We start from the raw sequence: 25,019 nt of genomic DNA, 5'->3' as shown, positions 1-25,019 counted from the left end.
AATTATCCCGGTTAAAGAACGACCAAAAATTGAATCGGTCGAACCGGCCGAACAACTTTTACCACTAACGCGAGCAACAACTTTCAATCTTAATCACGAGACTAAGGGTCGCGGGATTAATCGATCACGCGACATCGGGCACCGTGTGAACGGTCGGGCACCGCGGATTAATAATATAAAGAGGTAGCTGGATAACACGGAAATAATTCTCGAGATAAAAGGGCCGTGTTCTGGTGTCTAGGCGAGAAATTGTAGCGTGTCCGGGTCGCGGTGACAGGCATGAAATTCACGACGCGACGGAGCATCGTTGCGCGCACTCACGGAGTGAGAGCTAGAGCGGTGCTCGTTCCAGAAATTAATGCCGAACCGGATGACGAAGACTAATTGTAAATGGTGCTGCCAATCGTGGGAATCCGCGCTGATTAAATCGCAGCCCAGCTGCCATGCCGCCGCGCCGGAACGTAAATGATGAACTCGTGTCCCGACTGAACTGGCCTCGCCGCATTAACCATTTCCTCGAAACGAATTAGGAAACGTCGATTTGATAGACCGTTCGAAGAACGTGACACGTTTCGCGCTTCGTCGTGTCGTGCCCTCCCGTGGAAAATCTTGGATAATTAACGATCTACCAGCCTAGCCGTGTCGATCCCAATATCAATAACGCTTTTGTGCTTTCATAAAATATCGTTCAATTTCCTTCGCACCGTTCCGTTCTAGTACTCCTCAGTGAGTGTGAATGACTATTCGCGTAATAATACAATAGCAAAGATTACGTGGTTTCATTGGATACTCGCTAATTTTGATAATTCACTGATAAAGAGCATTGTTCGCTTTGTTCTTATCAAGAGGTGTGTACCGAGTGTCGATCATTGTTGATACACCGCGTGTAATACATTCCGAGGTAAGTACTGTTAGCTCAATGTCTGCAATTCAACGCAATGCTTAGCTAAGATACCGTGCTGATATAATTAACGATACGCGAAGAATTCTTGAATCAGTTAGGTTACTGAACTGGTTAAACGATAAATTCACAGAGTATAATATTATTTCGCAATTCCGAGTACAGATGCAAAATTCATGGTGAACGAGATGATTAGATATATGGAAAAAACAGAGCGTAACAACATGGAGGAGAGAAAAAGAGAAGGCCGAGGTGGGCGGAGTGTAAGTGAACCATCCGAGATGGAAAAGTAATGAAGCAAAATGAAGAAAGACGAACGCTGGGAACTAAATAGTCATTTGAAGGCGTTGGAAGACAAAGGATAACGGAAAAGCAGGATTTTTAAGGCAGAGTTTAACGGAGGCGATGGAGCGGTTACGAAGAAGCGGACTCGAGAGAACAGCATCGGGCGTGAAAAAGAATCCGATGCAGTTAACGGTTGCAATACGAAAGGGCATACTGTTAAACGCCTTAAAAGTCGCGACTGACGGTGTTAAAGGTCTGTTTGGACTGGCACTGCGAGTGTTATTGCCAGGATATCGTCCTGCACTGTGACGAAGAAAGCATACTACATTGACTACAGATCCAACAAAATTGGATTTGCTTTTGTTTTCTAGGAGTCTTGAATTTGTGCCTTGAAAACAGGCGCCATCTGCTCTATTCTAGTATGAAAATATGAAACACTTAGCACTGCACAGACAAGTAGAATAGGACAGCTACCCTTAGTGGTCAGGCGAGTAGAATAAGACAAGTCACCTCTGTGTGGTTGGACAAGTAGAATAGAGCTAGTAGCTACTCAGCTTCAGCGACTGATATGTAACCAAGAGTTAAATCGAACAGTATCTAGAATCCAGAATAGAATAATCGCAAAATCCACCAAGGGAACGAGACAAACGGATTCGTTTTAGAGTTGTTTTCGACGAACAGTTGGGCACGAAGAACGAAATGCGAACGGGTTTAAAAGAATCGTTGCTACTTGGCTGTCGGCGACTCGTCTTCGATTAATTCCGTCCCGCCGTCCGAGAACTCAATTTCGCCGGAGCAATTACCACGCCGTAAACAGTTTCCAGCTGACATTCCACTGTAATGACAAAAGAAGCAAACGGGGGTAGCATGGTTGGCAGCGCGAAACAGACCGATTTCTCAGAAACCGTTGCAGAAGCGCCCAAACAAAGGGGCTCCTTGTTCTTCCGCCTACGAGTCCTGCTGCAGTGTGCACGCGGAGCTCGTTCAAGGTAAAATACCTTTGAATTCCGATAGATTCAGTAGCTGCAGTACAGATCGTGACGGGAATATTGATATCCATCTGATCGTGTGTCCTTCGCGTGGTATCCTTTATGATAAGTGACTTATGTTCGCATTCGAAGTGTCGTAGTTAAATCTTTGAGGTCCTTTCATTTTGCATATTAAGTCAAACCTATCTCGTTTCATATTCGACCTTGCATTTAACAAATCTAATTCTCAAAGAAAGTTCAACGTCGAAGAAAGATAAACTGCACGAAATTCTCTAATTAAAAGTTGTCGCAATTAATCATCGTGAAGGGGAATTCGTTTGGAGCGTTGGTCGTTTCGCGAGGATTTTGCTTTCTCTTCGAAGGGCTTCGGCTTTTCCGGCACGATCTATCCGGCACTGAATCGATTACCTCTCTGGGGATCGAGGATCGCCGGCCCCTGGAGATCCCATAAATCAAACGGAAAGTCATAGGACGCTCCGGTAGGGCTCTGGGCCGTAAATCGCGAGACGTCTCTATTGCACGCTTCGCGTCCGCTCGCAGATACGCGCGTCACATTCTGCCCTCGGCTCTCGCGGTTTTATTTCGCGAACCAACATCCCTACGCAAACCGAACGAAATTTTTTAACCTCATTTTAATTTACTTCGATGAATTGCAGTTAAAATAAACGGCCATTCTCAATGATTTCATGATATTGAAATAGAAAAAAAGTAAAGGGAATCGGTCCTGAATCGGTCCGCATGTGAACACGATACAAGGGATACTTTATAAAGCTTCACATGATGCTATAAATTCTAAACGAAGTCTATAAATTATTGGATAAGCAAATATCACGGCGGACAATCGAAGGAAATCAGATTAAGCGTACGCCGCTCTGGATTCCTGCTAGTCCAGAGAGAAGAGAAGCTTCGACGATCGAGGAACGATCGATAAAATAGTCGGAGGCATTTACATTGCCCATCGGCGACGATCTCGTTCCCGCGTGTCCGTGTCGGTGAACCCGTGTCACTAGCTGTCAATATTAGCCGAGGGTTCGAGACGCGCGATCGATTCCTCGGGACAGCCGTGACAGGAAATCGGGCTCGATAAGATCGCGGCGCAGCGTTACTGCTCGCACGATCATCCGCTCGATTTTCTCGACGTAATTGGAGAAACGGTTGCCAAAGCTAGACAGAATTAAGAGGTCGAAAAAAAAGGGGTCTCGCGTTCACGGGACTGAAGCCAATTAATTAGCTAGCGATCATTGAATGGCAATCGAGAGAAACGATTGCGAAATCGAGCAAAGTTTTGCGATGGAAAAACGAGCAGAGAGATTGAAACAAAAATCGCAACGAAGAAATCGACCAGATCGAATAGGGAAATAATTATTTAATCGACGCATTTATCGAACAGAAGAATACTAAACCGGGACGTTCGACTTACTGTCAGCTCGATTCCACCGTGAAATGTAACGAGCCGGTGTAACTATTTCCCTAGAAAACGAGCGTCTGTCCGTTACATTGCTTCCTCGTCACACGCATTGTTTGCGATGTTAACGACGCCTCGTATCCGATTCGATACACTTAAAAAAACAAAGTTCCCTCGTTCCTTTTGTTCCATCTCGCTGAAAACTTAGCACACTGTTTTTCCTCGCATCAATTTCACGCATGGTTTTCAATCAACAGAAAATTCTCGCGAAATACACACGTTACGAAGAAGTGCATGACTATGTACTCTCGTCGAGGAGGTTGCTGAAGTCTATCGTTGAGAGGCAGTTAGCAACGCGCACTCTGATGGATTTATTTTCCAAGAAGAGGATCGATTTAACTGGCCAGCCTATTAAGCTCCGGTTAATGCGAGGTTCTGAAGCATTTTGATTGAAAGCTGGCGAACGATGGGTGTAGTTCCACGGAGAAACGAACCGAGACAAGCAAGGCTTATCTGATGACATATTGGTCTGTACCGTTCAGAGGAAGCAGACCTGATAAATGCATAATTGTTTGCGTTTAATACTGATAGACGATATTACGGTGCTTCGAATCGTTGGAATTTAATGTTTTCCTTTCGCTTCCTGGAATCGACGCGTCATTATATTAACGAGCCTCTTAATATCAATGCTTGCCTCTGTAGTTCTATAAACGTACGTAATCGCTTGTATCGAAACGCCAGAAACGTTTCTTCCTTTCTGTGATTTCGTTCGCCCGAGATAGTTTCGTGAAATTTACGCGTTTACGTAATGAAAATTAATTACACCACAAATCCTTAACGGGAATGCAATTTGTATGGAGTGAAAGAACGAACGTTACGGTATCTTACCGCTCCATAATGCTCACCCCCAATTTGAAACGTTTGCTTCCTTGGCAATATATCCAGATTAAACAGTAAGTTTGATAAGTTTCTTACCGTTAGATTATCCGGAATGTCATTAATAATGGCACAAAATGAGTTTTATGAAAGCAGAGAGTATAATATTGAAATATTGGGAGCTCATGATAGAGCAACAAGATAATGGAGTCGATTTGTCTACGAAGGTTGGTGTTGGTACCAACAGGATCGTTCGCGAGAGAACAAGGGTCCATTATGTCAGGCACAACGGACCGTGTCGTAAGAAGAGGACCGGAAAAGCCGGCTGCCAAGCTCCGAGACGCTCCCAAGGGAGATAGAGAGGATCCGTTTCCGGCCTTCTTTAATTGTTATTAATTGAACCGATCGAAGCTGCCTGTCGGTGAGTTTGATTGAGCTCGACCAGATCGAGAGGTGGATATACGTATCGAGCTTGAGTAAGGTGAGCGCAATTAGAGCTCCGGGACACGGTAATTGAGCTTCGATAATGTTGCCAGCTCGAGGAAAGCGATCGTTGATATCAACGTCGTAGAGACGACGAGAACTCTCTGATTGAGAGATACGGGAGACAGACTTGAATTCGAAAGGGCAGTCATTTTTATATGCTTTCGATTCGTGCAAGTGGAACGTGCGAAAGAAGGATAACCGAGATTACGTAAAGTGTACAGAATATTAACCCTTGTAAGTCACCAATTTTCATATACTTATTACAAAATAAGTATTGTTAAATTTATCTCTTCTGCTTAACGCTACGGCAATTACATTAATTGCGGACGATTACTTGGAACAAAAAGATCGATTGTTCGTTATCGAGCGAGTTTGTTTAATATTCGCAGCTGCGCTTCCTTTCCAAACAGGGGGTGAACCCGCAGCTATTGCCACAGAAGGAGAAAGAGAGAAGGTGCAATTTGAACGATGGGACACGATATCGACGTTTCACCTCTACCGCAGTATCTCAGACTGTAACGCGAATCCCACGTCTCGATCAAACGTAAACGTGCTATAAAGTTTTCTTAATTGCCTCTTCCTCCCTTTCCCCGTGTACGAATCAAACGAGGAACGAGCGTAAAAACGAGGCAATGAAATTGAAAGAAAAATGAAGAGAGGAAGGTGAACCAGCGGCGTTTGAGTTACACGTTTAACGTACTGCAACACGTAAATACGCGAGCAGCGTGCCAGCGCGGCGGCAAGAAGCGGAAATAAATACGGCTGTCTCGTCGTAACGTGTAAACGTTAAATTAACTGGTTAAATATCCGTTTGATCCGGCAGTTAAATAACAACCTACCACACAACCGTGTTCCTACAATGTGTAGTTGAGAGATTGGGAGAAAGAGTGCGCGCGTTCGCCGAGAGGAACAGGTGAACAGAGAAGCGACAAGTATGATAGAGAGGAAAGACACGAAGAAAATATACAGGGTGCATCATAATATGTGGGCGCAAGTTTAGTGGCGCAAAAGAGGGATCAGTGATCGTGCTTGCCATAGGTCAGACCGATCGACCAACGCAGCTACTAACTACTTACGATCTTGGGCAATCTGTATTAACCATAAGTATTAGGTGCAATATAAAGCGGTATACTTTTCTTTGTCACACTCTTAAATTAAACATTTAAAATTTTTAAATTAAAATTATTTTTAATTAAAAATGTAATCCTAACGTTCCTATAAAATATCTTAATTAATAAATACATAGACTTGTTCTCGAATATAAAATGGTCACTTGGAGCAATTTCTATGGAAACTGATGAACAATCGATATGAAGGGTGATTCTCTCGCTAATGTATACTGAGTTGCGTTGAATATGTGTTAAAGTCACACACCGCAACAGAATCAACGCAACTCAATGTACTCAAAGGAAATGCCGCCACACCAGTATGTGTGGGCAAAAGCCGTTTTCTGTCATCGGTATCTCGGCGGGGGTGCATACTGCAGCTGTGTGCGTAAAAATGTGTTCAACAAGAAGGAAGGTCCCATCAAATGTTTCCTTCTCGTTACATTCATTTTCACGAACACAGCTGCAGTATTCACCCCCGTCGAGGTATCGATGACAAAAAAGGGCTCTTTTTCTTTTGAGTACACTAGCGAGAGAATCAGCCTGTAATTTGGAAACGAGGTGAGATAGACCAAACGTTATGCCCACTTATTATGATACGTCCTGTATATGTACGTTCACGGATCGACCGCGAACCGTCAATAAACTCGACGACGAATCTCGATGATCGAGCTCGATAAATAAAGCGGCCTTGCGACGCTATGAGGCTCACGAAGCACGACAAATAGAGGAACGAACGAAGGAACGGGAGAGCAGGCGAAGGGAGAGACACGCTGGTTCGCTTTGCTGTTCTTTCTGCTTCTTGCGGCCGTATCGAGCGGATAGTTCCCAGGCTTCGGTCGCTCGGTTACTTCTTAAGCTACGTAAGCCGATTCCCCCCCATGAAACTAGCCGACCTATACCTATCTACGAACCGTATCGAGTGTATGTCGCTCCGATGGATGGGTTAATTAAAACGAGCACACGCGGACACAGCCAGACACACCAGTTCTGCTCGCGTTTTTCCACGCGAACCGTCCTCGATGCTGAAGCAGAATTCGAACGGCACGAAACTACACCGTCGTCGGGTGCCACTGCTCTTGGATAATTTTCCTTGTCTCGCTAACTGATGGACGTTGTCCGGTTGAAAAAAAGGAGTACTTTTCAATTCTCGTGACCGAGAAATTGACGAACCTTTGTTAGTCTTTATATTAAATGTTTTTCAGTGGATGCAATCACGCCAATTACGGAAAGATGTTAAGAAAACGGATAATCGATTATTCGAATAGAAATATTTTCTCGATGACCACAACTTCGTTGATTACGGATCGTTAATAGCTTAACTGAGATATAAAAAAAAAAATGGTCGATCAAGCAACAGCAAGTTCGCAATTTCTTACACGGTCGATTTGCCTTCACGGCGAATGCCAAGACACGCCGAAAATCAGGAATTAATTCGTCCCGATTCGGTTTCTTAGCGAGCGCGCTTCTCTGGATGCGTATAGCCTAGGTATATCTACGGGTTTGCGACAAGAAACCCATCTACGCGCGTTCATCTATCACTGTCAAACGAAAAGCTGGCTCGTCGATAAACTTTCTACTTATCGTAGAACGCATGTAGACAAAATAAGCCGATGAAGTGTCCACTAGACGTGGTTTATCTCCTTATCTAGCAGGTGAAAACGGACAATACGAGTTTTCCTTAGGACAACGTGCACGTCACGTTCGTGACATAATTCCTCGACGATTTAGCCACGCGAGGTCGCGTCCTCTTTCGATGATTCTTCAATAAGCGTTATGCTTTCACGGAGAACGAAGACTAGCCGTCAATTGCGCTTCAATGAACCGGAAACTCGCTTCCAACGTGTACCCTCGCGATCTTTTCTTCGCTCTTCGAACCGTATCGGCCAAATTTCGTTGCGCAACGCGCGCGCTTTTCGAAATCTCCGCGCGCAGGAAAGTGAGTGTAAAATCTTTGATTATCACGGTACGGCCCAACGTCACGGGCTGCTTTAACATTACCGATTAGCCCGTTCTATGCAGAGATACCCTGGCGGGGCTGAATAACCTGTCGACATACGGAGCCATGGAAAATCGTTAGATATAAAGAGCAACAGGTATCTCGGATACTTCGTATTTACTAGCTGTGTAATCCAGAGATTCTCGATCCCTGTTTACCGCTAATATTCCTGCGGTAAGGTTAAATTCAGCGTCCCGTGTCCGGATCACAAGGCAAGGAGATCGAATCGAAATTCAACGACCGGTAAATTTGTAACGAGAGAAAATCGAAAAAGATCCGTTGTTTCGAGAAATGTCAGCACGTACCTTCGTATTCGAAATTTATTACTGCCAAAGACCATGGTGCCGATGCTGCCCAGGACGTTGTATATATTCAGATTCAACATCTGTCCATCAGTCGTTCGATCGATTAGGTCGCGTGCAAACACCTCAGGTCATCGTATCTCTCCGCGAAAATGTCACTTGCGCTTCTGCTTCGCGTGTCCCGGCACCATGCAATCGATCACACATTTGTCAACAAGCTTGTCTAATTCACTTCTATCTATCCCCGTCACAGTTGAACGAGCGAAAAAACCGGGTTCCCAAGGAACTGAACACTGTTCGCGAACAAACCAACCGACCGCGTTCAACGTTGAACGATCAATGTTGACAGCTGTCATCGACTCTCACGGCTAGATCCACGCGAACCGAACTCCACGAACGCTGTCAACGGAATGACTGGGGAGCACCGCTCGCGATCGTCGGTGCTCGTTCGAAGGTGGGGAGAAACGAGCGAGAGAGAGGTGAATAGAAAGGTGATAACGAGTGGGACAAGGACGGAACGGACGAAAACGGTCGAAGAGACACGAACGACACCGACGGGCCCGATCGAGGGATCGAGGGATCGATCGCGGCGACAGGTCAATGTGTCTCATTATCTTCCCTTGTGATCTGAACCGGCAAGCAGTACGCATGTAAGTAGTGCGTGAAACGCTGATGCTCGCACCCTTGAATCACATTAATGCTGTTGACAATTCAGCCTGACACTACCATGCTACGATAAAAACACCGACAGATGTATCTACCCTTAAATCGGTTTAAGTTGCTAATAAACTTTGAAATATGTAAATCGCTCGTTTTTGTATCGCCTTTCATTTCGCGACAGCTGCGTTATCGGCTCGAATATCGGAGCTCTCTTGCAACACGGACAAGATGGATGTTTTCGAAATACGAAGAAAGATTACACAGATTAGTTATTTACAAAGCGACGACGTTTTTATCGATCAACTTACGACAGACATTACGAATTAATTCCTAAATTACGGGTTGTTGGTTCGCGCCAACTTGTGATTCGCAGACTGCAACGTCTGCAGTCGTAACTCGTTTCTCTAGGACAACGTCCGTAACTTACGACCACGGTGGGCAAAGCCATAGCCGCGAATACTGTAATTTATACGTTACAACTGCCGAAGTTACGAAGCGAGAGTTTATAGCTCAAAGTACGTTTGCCTCGTTTTGGTGCCGTCCTCCCAAGGGCCTCGAAGACGCTGTAAACGTCACACGCGTCGATCTCTACCGACTGCGACTGCGTGATTATCCTTTTCACGTAATAAACATGACCGAGGTATTCATTCGAGGTGCGATTAAATCTCCGTATAGGTGCACGCTCCCGTCGACACACGTCTCGTAATTTATATTATACGTGTATATACGCCCGTTCCCTTCCGTAATCTCCGATCTTCGACAATGCTTTCGTACGATAAAAGATCTCGAGCGATGACAAGAGTAGTCCAGGTGTCTTTTTCAACCGACAGAGCTAATATTTTCAACAGCTTTCGGTCAGTTAATTTCATAAGAATGTTTAGACGTTTGGTTTCCAGCCATTTTTGTTTGGTTTCATCCCGAGGATAAGAGGATTAAACGAACCCTTACACGTGCTTCCCCGATGTTCAGGGTGCTCCGTTCTTTTCCACATACTTCTAGGAAATCATAGTCGCTCGTAAAATCGACTATTTCTGAACGGTTCGAATCTTTTCTATATACCCGGCACGTCTAGTCTTCCTCGGTACGTTAGCCACGTTTATTAGAGGCGAAGGGCGGTCAGGCGTGTTCAGCTACGGTCATACATTTTTAACAGTTTCCTCGATCCGCGAAGGTCCGGTCCTCCTTTTTCGCATTCCCGTGTAATAACAGGTCTGCGAGGCAGGATCGGAGCGGACCCGGTGCTCGTCCCAAGACAGAAAACCGGCACAGCCTGCGGCGATTGTCGTAGGTAAGTGAGTTTGACGCACAAGCGTGGCTGAATGCTCGACCAAGACCTGTCTCACCCTTCTACTCTTCCACGTCGTACCGATTCGTTCCTTTCCATCGATCGATCCGTCGATCGATTGAAATTACCGGCGTCCTCGTCGCGCAATCTCAATCTCTATCTCGTGGTAGATATGTATTTGGCTACTCGTACGACAACGAGCAGAAGATGACACGGTCCCTCGGAGTGTTTCCCGTCTGATTGATCGTATGAAATCGTTCGGAGTCGTACCAGTCAAAATAAGTACTTCGCTCGATGACGAATGGAATTCGCGTGGACGTTCGATAAAATCGTGGATCGAGGAGGAAGAAAATGAAAAAGAAAGGAGGAACGGTAGAGAAAGAAGCGTGTCCAAGCGGCCCGGTTTCACCTGATTTTTATGGTCGCTCTTGGGCAAAAGGTGCATATGTTGCTCAGGATGAGTAATACCGGCGAGGCGCATGTACCGGCACCGTTACTTTTTTATCCCGGGCTCTTCCTTTCTCTCGGCAACGATACGGGAACAAAACGATGAGATACGATTTCGATCGACGAACAAACGAAAACTCACCCTTTCTGCATACATCTCGAGCCGCCCGCCCGCCTTTGGATTTCTATTCTGATGCCACGGCTCCGCGATTCAACGAATTCGTGACGGAAGAAGGTTTAACCGGGCAGCTTTCCAAAAGCCAGTTCCTCGTTTTTCACCTTCACCGTCTCTAACACTCCAGCTAACCAAAGAAGATGTCTCGCCGAGAGAAACGCGTTATTATACTGGCATTCAGTATCACAAATATCGCACAACGGGTTGTTATAAATAGTTGTTACTACACGTATAATTCGACGAAGAGATTTAGTAGACAGGATTCTTGAACATCCGCCAAACATAAAATAAAAAAGAAAACGAATACTTTCTGTTCGTTGGAATACTATCCTAATAGCTGATTTTCATGTAAAGATTTTACATGAAAGGCATTTAATATTATTCACCGAGGTTGGAAGAATACGATGTAAAAACCGTGTCGTTCTTGAACTGCGTAACTTCACCGCAACAACCGCGATTGTTGTCCCCATTTATCAATGAAGCGGTTATCGGTGAACTTCCGTGGACAGTTGGAAAAACTCGGCGGTAGAAAGTGCGTTTACACTTCGCTCTCGTTCCGTCGCGCCGGGCGGAATGACAGATTGCGAAAACGAGGACGATGGGGCCACTTCTCTTATCGTAATAGTCGAAGGCGGAGGCACCGCGGCGAAAGTTTGCTTCTCGAATCGACCGCAAACTATTCTTACTCGAAAAATACGACTGTATCTATAGCTGAAGAAAATTGCACGGATACTAGATCCTAGAGCTAAGATAGAACTCGTAATTCCAACGATGACGATTTACGTCTGCTAGTTACACGTTTCGAAAATACATCCCTGACCGTCTTGTCCGAGAATACCTTAAGAATTATTTCACGCACGCCGAGTATATAACAAAACTGCGCGAACATTGTAATAGATACGACGTTACTTTACGGAAAGATCTCAACGAAAAGCGTTAATTAGATCATCAAACGAGCAATCAACGACGTTGGTGCCCGCATAGGTGAACCATCCAACTTCTGCCGCGGTTGATGTCATTTGCTATTCCGGACGGTCGTAACGCTTTCGATGTATAAATGCCGCGTTATATAGCGGTCGCTATTCCGGTCGACTCGCGACCCTGGATCGTCTACGAACGCGGTTTCGACGCGGCTCCAAACTCGCGTCGAGGAGGATAAAGAAAATCGTGAAACGCGAGCTGGATGTCTCTCGTCCATTAATCAAATCCGCGTCCTTTTATTTGTCGGCACGACTTAATAAATTCGCCGGCGACGCTCGTGTAATTTCGCGCGACGCTGTCAATTAAATATCGAGAACCGTACCGATTTTTAACGAACACCACGATTACACATCCACGTCGATTTGCTACGCCGCGATCCACGGAGGTTCTTGCTTATACTGCCCGGAGCTGTGTCTCGTAAAACAGATCTTCTTGATCTTGATCTTCCTCTGTTTTTCATTTCGAGTCGACTACGTGCTTTGAATTCCTTTAGAAAGTCTTTCTTCTCTTTTTTTCTTTTAGTCATCGTCCAGTGATCGGAAGTAGAAAATAGGAGATACCGTAGGTTTATGGCCTTAGCAGCAATTGCTCGCCAGATGACCAGTCCTTACCATCTGTTTCCCAAATTTTCAGCATGGAAAATTCCTTCGAATTAGGCAGTGTCTTTTCTGCAAACTCTAACAGCTTTGCAGCAGATGCGCACGTCACGTTCGATTCTGTGGAATGCGCATTCATAGCTGATACTTACAATTAGTGTAACATTTTAAAATGATACACTACACGATTCTAGAACGCGTACGTATTGCTGTGGTGTATTATGAAAGTAAAATTGAAAGTGAAACTGCACGGACAATTCAATGTTTAATTACGAAATTCAAAAGGAACAGACTCTTTGTACGATGTGCCAACATTTATACGCGTACGAAAGACATTCCTTTTCTTTTTTCTTTATCGTTTCTCGAGCTGTTACAAATTCAAATAATTGCTGCGCGCTGTTTCATTCAGAACTCTGAAATCATCGGCCGCGCCAAACAGAAATCCTTATCTCGCGTTATCTTGACTGGCACCAATCGCGGTTATTCATCATCCGATTAGTCAATAACTACGCCGATACTCGCTGGATCACACGCTCCGAAGTGCTGGAACGCCATGACGACTAGTCGTCCTTGTTCCAAAGAGTCCGACACGCGTTCGTTTCTCGCTATTCTCTGGCAAAACATTATTCCCAGGAATGCGAGCGTCTGTGAGACGCGTTTTCATAGCACGCCTCCCTATTTATATCGCGTTGTCGCGGTCGCCCGAGCGTGCTCGTTCTCCGCGTTCTGTCTCGCACGGAAGACGAACGTCCACGCTCTCGAAAGATGGCCAACGTAGTCGCGATCTGCGGTTTAACGTCGCCTCTTCCTGCAGGTGCAACAGTAACCGTGGTTAGCACGCTGGATGTCACTGACCCCCGGCAATTTTCCCGAGAGCGGCGGTCAACGATTTCCTCGGCCGCATCGTGACGGGGTCGTGAAACGGTCGTCCGCGTCCGTCGCGTTTCAACGCAACCTGTTTATGCGGTCGTTCGTCGTCGGATCGGTCGTTGCTTGCCGCTCGCGGCTCGAACTGCGAACACGCCGGAAACTTTACGAGCCGAGAGCCTTTATTGCACGCCAGTTGGGCCGCACGTGGCCCGGAACAATCGTCCCGCAAGCTTCAGAAGCACGCGTTTGTTCCTTCTCCCAGTTCTCTACGACCACCCATCGTAATAATAAAGCCGTTTCGTACCACGTGGCATCGCGAGAATACTTTCGCTCCCTCGATCATCCACCCTGCCTTTCCTTCGCCTTGAAATTTTACAAAGGAATAAATAAATCGTGAATCCATGTTAGCGGGATCCAATTAAATGAAACCGGGCTCCGGCTCGTCGAAACGAATCGTTCGAACGGAAAAGATATGCTTCGTCGATGAAAGGTGCGTAGGTGGCACACGTGTTTATCCAGGTGCAAGCAAGAGGAGGCCCCGTTTTTCACGGCGGAGCCAGCCATCGATCGATGCTGTCTTACCGCAGGAAAAATCGATCGATCGATCGAAGTTATCGCGGTGTGCTCGATGATCGTTCTGTCAAACGATCTCTTGCCACGCGTACTAACGGTAAATTACTTTGTTAATAATGTCGAGCAATTTAATCATTTGTTCGTAAGATAGAGAGTGTCGCCGCAGAGATCCCGTTCCTCGAGACGCTCCCGTGAGCCCGTGTCCGGTGCCCACTGGTCTCGACTCGCTGCCCATTGTCTTCGTGGTTGTTCATCGTATACTACATTGTCGTTTCGTTCTTACTCGTCTCTTTCGTGACGAGAAAATGGCGACGTTTCGTTTTGAGCCGAGTCAAAGTCGAAGCATTGAAGCAAGTGAGTTAGACACGACCAGATTCCTTCGTAAAATGTGAAAGGTTTGCTGAGAAAATTCAGCTTCGACTAACGATAAGTCGCTGTGAAAGGGCAGCTTATCGCTGCACTCTTTTCTTTTTTAATAAATGAGATAATTGTGGAAAATAAAGTTTATAAAACGAAACGAACTTAATAAACTTCAGTGATTATTACCGAGGCGAAATAATTAAGATAAAATACAAATTTATAGAAGAAGAATCTTTGAAGATAGCAGTGAAGAAGAGTTCGTTGCACGAATCCGTAGATATACGTAAATACGCGTCAAAGTAATTTATAAGATGGCGTGCAGGGGAAAGCTGTAATTATTGCGTTATAACGAGCGATTAATTAAGCGTGTATATCGGTTTCAATAACGGGTTATCTAGAGAATACCGAGCAGACTCGCGGTAGGCGTTGCCGTCCATCGTAAAAATATATCGTTGGATAATATTAATTATCGATTTATTACCGTCGAAAGGATTTCGAGAAATATCTCGGCAGTATCATTACCTCGTCTAAATCGCGCAAATAAACGAAATGAAACGGTGCAATATACACGTTAGCTCGAGCTGGTTGTTACGAAATTCGGAAACACTTTCTTCTCTAGTCGGATGTTAAGCGGCCGGTTAACGAAGGGGAACAAGCTACCAGCGTTACCACTATCGCTTCTAAACCCGCCTAGAATTAGTCAGGATTGCATGCAATTGACCTGGTTCCTTAGCGAGTCGTCAAACGAGTCTCTCGCCTTCGAATGTTGCACGAAGGGAGGACGTTACCGTGTCGCGTGGAAGGTGCTGGCTTGAATTAGTACACCATACTCGAGTTTCCCAGCTACGATAATATACTTCTGCTGAGACGAATAACTCCGCGTTGTGTTCTCTTTTTAATTGCAATTTATAATTAGCAGACGCGCTAAGCCGCTACGCTCTGTTGCGCCATGCTTCTTGCTACGAATGCTCGAACCTCGAACCGTGTGAAGTGCATTTCGATTCGCTTGGAATATCGTTTCCAATTAGATTTCTTTCAAGTGTTTCATATCATTGAATCGTCATGGCAATCAACGCGTTAAAATTCTTTGATTACTTAGCGTCTTCGAACAATATCCGTCACGATTACATGTTTTTTCTTCAGATTCCAAAGACGACCTAGGTGCGGATTAATTTTCAAAACGCACATCCGCAGAGATAAAGAATACGATTGCACTGGACGGTGTGCCTTCGCGTTTCCTTTCACGAGATTGAATATCGATAAATATAACCACGTTCGATAAGTATATATATTTCTAAGATAATCTATCGATTCCGCGATCAAACAGCTGATTTTTTTTCCTCGGAGCGTGCCGTTTCGTGGAACGCAAATAAAATTCCCAGTTTCGAAAGCGATTATCAGCCACGCAACGACCGACAGAATCAACAAACGAGGATAAACAAGGAATAAATTTTTCCTTCCCTATCATCGATCGCGATGTTGAACTATTTCATCGATAGTGAAAATTATCAATAATCAAATACCGTTTGCTAACACCTGACATTCCCTTCGGATCCAAGGTACTCGGTCCCGAGCGTGCGCGATACCGAAATTCGAATAATACGATACTTGGTGATTATTTGAAATAGGTATCCTTTCAGCTGTTCGACGACACCATAGCGCGGGTTTTTCTTCTTCAAGCTATACCTTTACGCGGTGTCATCCGACGTGGCGAAGGAGAGAAGGAACGACGACGGGTAACCGGTGTTAAGCGATACCTGACAACGTAGTCCCTGGCTACCCTGTCGAGGTCGCGGTCTTGCCTTCGTACAGCCGCAAGGTGTCAACATACAGCGAAACGAGTTTTACTGGCTCGTCCAGAAGCGAAAAGATGGCAACGGATCGAGAAAAGGGCGAAACGTGAAACAAAAGGCAAGCGAAAGAAGACGAGACCTAGGCTGATCAATGCAATCACCATGACACTGTACAGAGATGATCCCTTTTTAGCTACAGCTACGCGAGCATGCAGCTTGTTAAAACAACTTGAGCTTCAAACGAAACCAGTCGTGCACGTCAATCATGAAACTGATGAAATGTTTCGAAAAGGAACATCGTCTAATTTCAGCAACTCAGTTTCTCAGAAATCCCTGTATAATTTCAATCTTTTGAGTAAACCGAGCCACGTGGATGTGGATTTTATAAGTATTTCGTTTGTTTTTATTTTTCACAGTTTGTCTAGAGAGTATCGTTAACGATGAATCAACGAGGCAATTACAGCATCGTATTCGAAGCGAGGAAAAGCGAAAAACATTGGCGAGAGCAGCAAGAATTAGCGATAAAACCGCAGGTTGCCGCGTAATTCCTCGTTCCGAAGGCGGTTTCTGTACTTTTAAGCGCATTTTTTCGGATTATTTCGATTTATGGTAGATTATTCTCTTATCGAACCGATCGTTGGCTAGTTGAATCTCCTCGCGGGCTTTTTAATTGCACCGATCGAGCCGAGAGACACTTCCTGTGAAAACAGATTTCTGCTCGAGGCCGAAGAGTAATCGTACGGCAATTGCGCGATTAGATTACCCCTGGTCTCGAATAGAATCTCTGATCTGAATCGATGCACTTTTCTCGTTCCGAGTGCTAAGCAGATGTTATCGAAGAAAAAGTAAATCGCAAGATTTCTCGCGCACGCTGTCGATCTAGCTCTCTAATTCATTATCCAAGAATTACGGGAGTCACGGACGGCTGATGCAAGGAATTGAATTTTATCATAAAACTAGAAATAACACAAACACGATTAAGTAGCTTCAGTTGAATCATAGGAATTATGTTCTACTTTAGATAAGAGGGTTCAAAAGTTTCTGGCCTTAGGCTGATTTAGCAGAGAGAGATTAGAATACTTTTGTTGATTTTTCAATATATATATGTAGTCACTCTGACGATGAGTCAATAGGACAACATCGCATTCTAAAAAGCGATATTTTTAGTCTGAAAGATATATTTTGCTTCTACGTTCAACATAAGCATAGTTCTAGCCTAGGTTCTCTAACCATAATATAGAAAGATCTTTTATTAGTCGAATAGTCGTGGAATTCTCACGCGTTCAACTGTTCCATCGCAGAGGAGAGCAGTGCCAGGTTGAGCATAATCGAGCACCGAAGAACAGGCAAACACGCCCGTGGTGGCACACGGTAACCTTTTTTCTGACATTTCTACCTCGCGGGGCTCGGTTTAGCCGAAAGGTTAAGAAGGCTGCGCTTAGGCTCGAATGCCCTGAACAAAGAAGAAACGCGAGCAAGAAAGAAAGGAAGATATGAGCCACCAGTGGTTCTGTTACTCCTCAGGAGATCTCTTGTCTCTTCCTGTCGAAGGTCGTAGCGAATCGAAACGTTTGCTCCGCGAACCGTGTCGCGAGGTCGGAACCTCGTCTACGAACACTTGAACGACCGCTCGACCGTCACAGAAGACCCAGCTGGTCACCCAATCAGAGCGAGAACGAAACAAAAGAAAGGTGAAAAGACTTATCACCCCGTGAGATCGAGCCAACATCCTGTATCCACGTTGACCTGGCCGGGGAATCCTTGCAATTATTATTTATTTATCGATAATTTCCTCTTTCCTCTCTTTCCATTGGCTACCAAAGTAACCGGACATTGTTTCGTGACCCAAAAAATCACGGACCGATAGACAAAGAGTCACAGAGCGAATCTACGTTCTTCGAAGATGGTGTCTCTTGGGTGTCTGACCGTCCTTGTCCGAGTTCTTGCTTTGTAATCATGATTGGTACCGTTTTCATTTTAATAATACTAATCTCGTTAATAATTTCAAAGAAACCGTTTAAAACGCAGGAAACGCTGAATGTTGCAAAGAATTTAAAAGAAATTCATAAACTGAACGATTAGAACAGATCATAAACGTTTTTCGAGAAGCAAGTTCGTATCTCGGCGAATAATGTCACGATTCAGGGAAAGTCACAGGCTCGTAAATCAACGCGGTAATGGGCACCGTTAGATTTGCAATGATAATCTCATGGTAATGCATGCGATTCGGTCGAACGAGCGAACGAGAAAATAATTAACGATCTTTCAGGTGAACCGAACCTTGCCGAACAATCAGCATCGACGTCCCGATCCCTCGAGAATTACGGATTTAAACGGCTAAGACGAGTTAACTTGTCGTTCGACCGATCAACTTCCAGTACGTAATAGTACATTTAATGAGAAATTTCTACCCTTAAATTGATTTCTATATTTCATGTTAACAGGGGCTGAAGATTAAAAATGTCATTAGCTAATCTAGTTCGACTGTTAAATTGTCTGGACTAGAATGGCATATCGGAGAGATGCTCGCGGATTTTCGCGTCTGCTCGGTTTCCCAGAGTGATTTATCGATCTTCGCGGGTCGTTAATAAGCGGCCCGTTGACAACGCAAGGGAAGGTGTACTCGCGGTTACCTCTAATTCAACTGATCGATCGTAGGATAAGAAGAACTTACGATGGGTCCCGGTGTATGCGTATAATGAACGATACTGTGACCACCGCGGCAGCCATTTACCATTCAATTACGTCGCAATTACAGAAAACTGCTCGACGATCGCATACCGTTTGCCTCGCTGATAGACGTTTCGACCCTCGAGACCTCTAATTGACGACCGTAATGCAAACGGTCGACGAGATCCCAGCGATTATAAAACGCGGCTCATAAAGGGTGCCGAAAAGCAGCAACATATTCGCGCCGTTGCGGTGTCTTCCATGAGCAAGCGAAAGATGTTGAAATTTATTTGTACGAGCTGTCGTATCGCGCGCTGACGCGAAACGCAATGAAATTAATTAAAAGCTTGTATAAGACTTACCCTTGAAGCGGGTGAGGAGGAGCCGGTCGAGGCGGGGGTGGCAACGATTTTCTTCCTGGCGTGTTTTGTCGCGGCGCCAAAGGGGGAGGTGGAGAACTGGGCGATCCGGAACCACCGTATCTATCCGTAGGACACTGAGGTTGAGGCTTTTGTTTCGGCGCATCGATGTACTTTGGTGGCAACGCGTAATAATTCCTTTGCGTTGCGTCTCCGTGACGTTGGTGATGATTCGGCACGTACTTTGGCGGCTCGTGATATTTCTGCGGACTCGATTCGGCTGGGAACATCTTTGAATTGGCTTCGTAGCCGGTCTTCACCGGACTACCGATCGTGAATCCGTGATTTCCACCCTCCAAATATTTGGTGGCGCACTTTGAATTCTCTGTTACGGGCAGATAATTCGGTCTAGTCGTCGGATTCGACTGATTAGTCGTGGCACTCTTATCGATACTTTTAGGCACTTGTGGTTGCGGTCTTTGACCAGAGGACGATTCTAATCTCTGAGCAGAGTCGTTTCTGATCAAGCCAGAGACATCTATCCGCGTACCGTCCACTCTCATGGATTCCTGACGGATGATTCTTGGCTCGACAGGGACCTGAGGAGCGGGTCTCTGATTCCCCGAATCGCTGTATCGTTGCGAGATCAGATCAGGTAGCTGAGCGGGTGGTCTGTTCGGGAAATTTCGTTCTTCCGAGATTCTTCTCGCTGGCGTTACTCTACCGTTTACCATCAGCTTTTGCGTCGACGGGTATCTTAAACTAGATCGACCGGTAGCTACCATTCTATGAGTAGCGAATCCGGCAGATACGCCGTTCTCCAGCACCATTTCAGAGTCTACGTGTTTCAGTGCTATGGCAGACCTTACGAACTGATGCTGTTCCTGTTCCTGGGACACGGTTTTCGTGGGTGAATTGGGCGACGATTTTCCAGATGATTTCTCGTGCTCTCTCTTAGCACCGTGCTTCGATCTTCTCATAGAGTGTCGCTCCAGCTTGTGTCTGTCGCATGATCGTTCACGGACCTTCGACTCATCCGGCTGATGGTGCGCGTTACCAGGTTTGCGGTGGTTTTCCGTAAAACAATCGTCGCTGAGTTCCGGTGGCGGAGGTGGTAGTGGGTCGTCGCAGTCGTGAACTTCGTTTTCCGTCACCGTTGGGGGAGAAGGTGGAGGCAGATCGGGGCTAGGTACGCGATCGTTATAAACGTTTCTAAGGTGAGGTTTCTTGGGCGGTCTCTCGGGCACCCAATCGTCGATGGATATAGCTGGTCCGACTATCACCGGGCCCAATAAATCCGTGGACAAACTTCCGCAACTGTTGCTGTGCTGATGCTTGGGACTCGAAAGTTCTCCGTTGCTTTGATTCTGATTTCTGTTACCGTTTTCCCTCCAGGTACCACTGGCGTAATCGGAAGCAGAGCTGGCTCGTCTCGAAGACGGTGGTCTAGGTCGAGGAGGTGGCTGCGGGGGCGGGCTTTGAGGCGCGGGAGCTGCTCCTTGAGCCAACTGTGGCTCGGAACGCCAGGATGCTTGATGGTGTCTTTCGTAGAAAGAGAGCAACGCCTTTTTCTGTATGGCCTTTAGAGTAGGATCGGAAACTCTGTGACGCTTTTCTGGATCCAAATATGTGTAGCGCATTTGTTGCTGTTGTTGTTGCTGCTGCTGTTGCTTCTCTAGTTCGTTTATACGCTCTGCTACCGACATTTGTGGTTGCTGGGGCAATGCCGACGCCATTCTGAAAAGAAAAGATGCAAGTTTTATATAATATACGGTTTTTAATAAAACGGAGGGATGACAATAAAATAAATAAATACCTTGAGGACTGCGTAGACTCCTGAGGTTGCGTCGTGCTGACCGGATACAACTTGCGTTGATTCCTTTCTCGATCCAAATAAAGCACACTTTCCGAATGATGTCTCTGCGGGGTCTGTACTCTGGCGCTATGGGCGATCAACTGTTTGCTACACGGAAGTCCGTTCGCTTGGCTAACGTCCGACATCGATCCATGAATCGGATTCCAATTCTCGGGACTCTGAGGCGTCGTCGGGCCAATCTGTTGACGTATCGGACTTTGCGGCATCGGCTGAGCCAGAGATCCATATTTATCAGTCTCGATCCTCGCCGAATTATCCCACTGAGAATTGCTTTGCGTTTTATCCACCAACGATTCCTCGTCGATACTCGACTCCTGCCATTTACTTTCTCGTACCGACGACGAAACATCGGTCACGTTGGTGGATGCGTTGCAATGATTGATCACAGCCGGTAAGCTAGGTCTGCCCTGGCTTTGTTTATTGCGATCGTTCATCGAAACTTGCCACTTGTCCGGCCATTTCTCGTTGTGTCTGCCCTTAGTGGTCGGCGAAAGACCGTTGCTGCTGACGTCGCTCATGGAACCTTGCCATTTATCGTGACACCCGTTGTTCGCCTTCTGAGACAAAATTCCACCGTTCACGCTGCTAACGTCCGACATCGAACCGTGGTGCCATCGATCCGACGCCCCCTGTCTCGCTGGTAAACCGCTCGATACGCTGACGTCCGACATGGAACCGTGCCATTTCAGGGTCTCGCTGCTGGAGGCACTTCCGCTCGATGTGGTCACCACACTGTCTCTTCCTTCCCTCGAGGTATCCTCCCAGGTTGAGGTTGGTCTCTGGGCTACAGCCTCGCTGTCTCTTCTCAATCTAAACAAACGATTTCGAGCGTAAATACTTTGAAATAAAATGGGTAGAAAACCTACGTACCTATCGAGGAACGGTGTGTTTGTCGTGGAGTCTACACTGGACACGTAGCTGTGATAACCTTCGGATTGTGCGTAGCTGGCCTGCTGAGAATGTTGCACCCTCGTGTACTCTTCGAGGCCTGCTTGCGTTAGGGTTCCTTCCCTGTAAATGTCCACCTGCCAAACCAAAATTCGATCGGTAAAACAATTTGTCTATTAAACGCGTCATCGAACCAATCGGTGAGAATTTACCTGGGACACTTGCGGATCTTGATAACTCCTAACGTAGGCCTCCAGATCGGCATGGCTGAGGGTCTGAGCGGTTTGTTGCTCGCGTTCAGGAGGCGATGGCACCACGTATTCCGCGTCGCCTAGAGCTTTACCCTCGCGATCCACGCGAGGCCACAATCTCGGTTCCTCTTCCACGTTGCTTCTGTTACGCGACTCGAACGTCTCCGCCGGGATCTTCTCGCATCGCTCCATCACCGTCTTCAGCTGTAACGCGATAATCGTTGTTCTTTCTAAGTGCTTTACCATGCGTTTCCCCCATCTACATCCTTGTATCTACAAGGGAACTGGGTAACGCGTTGCATAATTGCCGTGCAAGTTTGCGTTACAAGTGCGAACGTAAATCGACTTGAATCGCATTCTGCCTTTCGCCGCACGAGCCTCTCCTGCTGGTGGTGTATCAGTTTAAGCCGCGTTTCGACGAGTTTCAATCGCGTTCCAAGGGGTAACGAGCTAATTAGACAGGTCTGTCGAAAGGCGAGGCCAGCTAATAAGGGAATTCTAAATCGAACCGCGGCGAAGTCGAATGAATTACGACGCGTTAACACGTTCGCTTAACGGTGGCGTTCTTCTGGCTGGAAAGGCTGGAATTCGTTGGCATACACGCGTCAGGATTAAAAGGCGGAGACACGGGTCGGCCGGGTGAAACAACTCGTCTCGAAATTGCTGGCCTACTTTTCAGGAAGTCGGCGCGGCGCAACAACGCGATTATGTCACCGAGAGAAAGGAGAGTGCGGGTGTGGGAGATTAATTACGCTGGCCGTTTTAGGGCGCAGCACGACTTTAGCCAAGGTTCTGACCTACCCGTCGTTCCCCGTGTTTAACGCGACACGTTCGACCAATTAAACTTCCTTTGCTCGTTGGACGTCGCCGTCGACATCGTGAAACTGAATACCGAGATGCCAGAGAGCTGGCTGAAAATGGTACGATAAGCTCTCTCGTGACTCGTTAACACGCTCGAAAGCGACGTTTCGCCCGCTTGCAAATGACTTTTCCGTTTCGTAACCATCCCCGGACGCGAGGGAATGTTCGCCGAGATGGTTTCGTTGACACGATGACGCATCGTTTCCGTGCAGCTCGGGGGAAAAACTGGAATTCTCGTCGACTGGCGAGCGTGAACGAGCATCAAGAGGTTACAACAAAGACCGCGACGGGATACGAAGATACATCACCTGCTGCGTGAACGTGGGATTGGGCCTCTTCGTGTGCGGTCTGGTGTATTGAGCAGGCTTTTCCTTCGGGTAATTGGTGTGATCGGTCCAGGACTTGGAACGATGGGATCCGCTGTGCCCGGAACCGTGAACGTCCTCGTCGGGGTGTCTCTCCGGCGCGCTCGGCCACGACGGATACTTCTCGTGTCCGGGTCCATAGCAGACCCCTTTGAGGCTGGACGCGTCTCTGACCGGTGGCGTTGGTGGTGGCGACGCTTCGTCTCTTTCATTGAGAGGAAGCGTGTAGCTGTCGAATCCGAGGCTCTCGCTGTACCTGTCCCGACAAACAAGGAAACGTATCCTTTAACGGCACGCTTCAACCGGCCAGCCTGGTCGTTGCAACCGATCGTTTATGGAAAGCCCTGCTCTCGTCCCGATCCATCCCTAACCGTCCCTGCTCGCGTACCAGCAATTATACGCCAGCGAATCGACTTGGTTATTAGCACTCGACGCGCGATGAATCACTCGCAGGACTATTCCCTGGTAATCCCGGTATCCGCTCGCGAGTTATCATTGAACCACTTTATTAGCAGGATGCGAGAGCGTGCTGATGCGGTAGCCGTAATTTATGGAATGGTGAACAAGTTCAACGTAACTGGAAACGCGTATAATCAGGCCATAATTGCGACGTCGTTCTCGGACGTGGTCCCCATGGCGACGGAACGCCATCGTGGAACGCTACGTTCCATCTATCGCGAAATCTAAGTGTGTCGGGACTAATACAGCGAACCTCTAATTGGCTGCCGAACGGTATCTCTTATCTCGCGTGTAAAAAGCCGCTCGATAAACAGCAACGCGCCAACAACTCGTGAAAACTCGTCTCCCCCTTTTCCTCAACCAACTGGAGGCAACAATTCATTTCCACGATAACGTTGATGAGTTCTTGAATGAATCATTTTTTTCCTTCTAACCGGCTAAACTGGGATGTACTCGTGTTGCGTAATTAGTAGAGCGGAATAATTAGAATCGCTTTACTTTCAACTTTAATGACCGCTCGACATCAGTGCTTTAAACGCAGTCACTTTTCAAACTGCACATAAATTGCAAGGAAGAGTGAGTGCGGTAAGTGATAAGCCAAGGGATAGATCCTCGATGGAATTTCACTTTTTATCGCGAGATAAATTGCTTTCAAAAGGAAGAAATTCAAGATCAACGCTTCGAGCTCGCGGTTAGTCACCTTTGAACCTATGAACCTATAGAAAACTTTTCTCTTAATTTTTCTACTAAAATACATTGTATTCGAAAGAAAATGAAAGAGGAAAAAAAATGTCGTACCCGCTGTCGTTCTTATAACCCGCAGTATTCTTCTTGTGACTTTCGTTGTAACCGGCAACCGTGGCTTTCTTGGCCGCGTTGCCAGCCTCGTGCTCGTTCTCCGCGGACCTCCTGCCGTCGTTTCTGCGCCGATAGTACTCGTTAGAAGCCACCGTCCGAGACGGACTCTGCTTAAGGCCATAGCCTTCCTGAGGATACGACGAGGCACTCTTGAAATTGGCAGGCTCGCTGCCGTGGCCGTGACTCGCGTACTTGTAAGGGCCCGGAGGACAGGAAGGTGGGCCCGGGGCCTCATCCTGGACTCGATATCCCGGCGGCGACGGTTGCAGTTCCGTCATCGTGTAACCAACGTCCCCGCCATCCGGGATACACCTGCGGAATCGAGCAAAAACGGATCGGTTAA

General features: G+C 46.6%; 1 protein-coding gene across 5 annotated transcripts in view; it reads right to left on the bottom strand.

Annotated features, from left to right (window-relative positions):
- The window catches only part of Shrm (shroom), a 140,057-nt gene that overhangs the window by 21,447 nt on the left and 93,591 nt on the right, over window positions 1–25,019 (bottom strand). For 4 of the 5 annotated variants that reach the window (XM_034320769.2, XM_034320803.2, XM_034320805.2 and 1 more), the window contains 6 exons: window positions 24,617–24,988; window positions 23,303–23,615; window positions 22,095–22,337; window positions 21,865–22,019; window positions 20,935–21,804; window positions 19,122–20,855 (listed from right to left, as the gene is read on the bottom strand). In XM_034320769.2, coding sequence (XP_034176660.2) covers window positions 19,122–20,855; window positions 20,935–21,804; window positions 21,865–22,019; window positions 22,095–22,337; window positions 23,303–23,615; window positions 24,617–24,988 — 3,687 coding nt within the window. The remainder of the gene's footprint in view (window positions 1–19,121; window positions 20,856–20,934; window positions 21,805–21,864; window positions 22,020–22,094; window positions 22,338–23,302; window positions 23,616–24,616; window positions 24,989–25,019) is intronic. The other variant, XM_034320787.2, reaches the window with a different exon arrangement.

This window comes from Osmia lignaria, chromosome 9, assembly GCF_051020975.1.
Source record: "Osmia lignaria lignaria isolate PbOS001 chromosome 9, iyOsmLign1, whole genome shotgun sequence".
NCBI classification, from domain to species: domain Eukaryota; kingdom Metazoa; phylum Arthropoda; class Insecta; order Hymenoptera; family Megachilidae; genus Osmia; species Osmia lignaria.
Note: the sequence above shows the minus strand (reverse complement) of the source record. Positions and strands in the feature narration are given on the sequence as shown.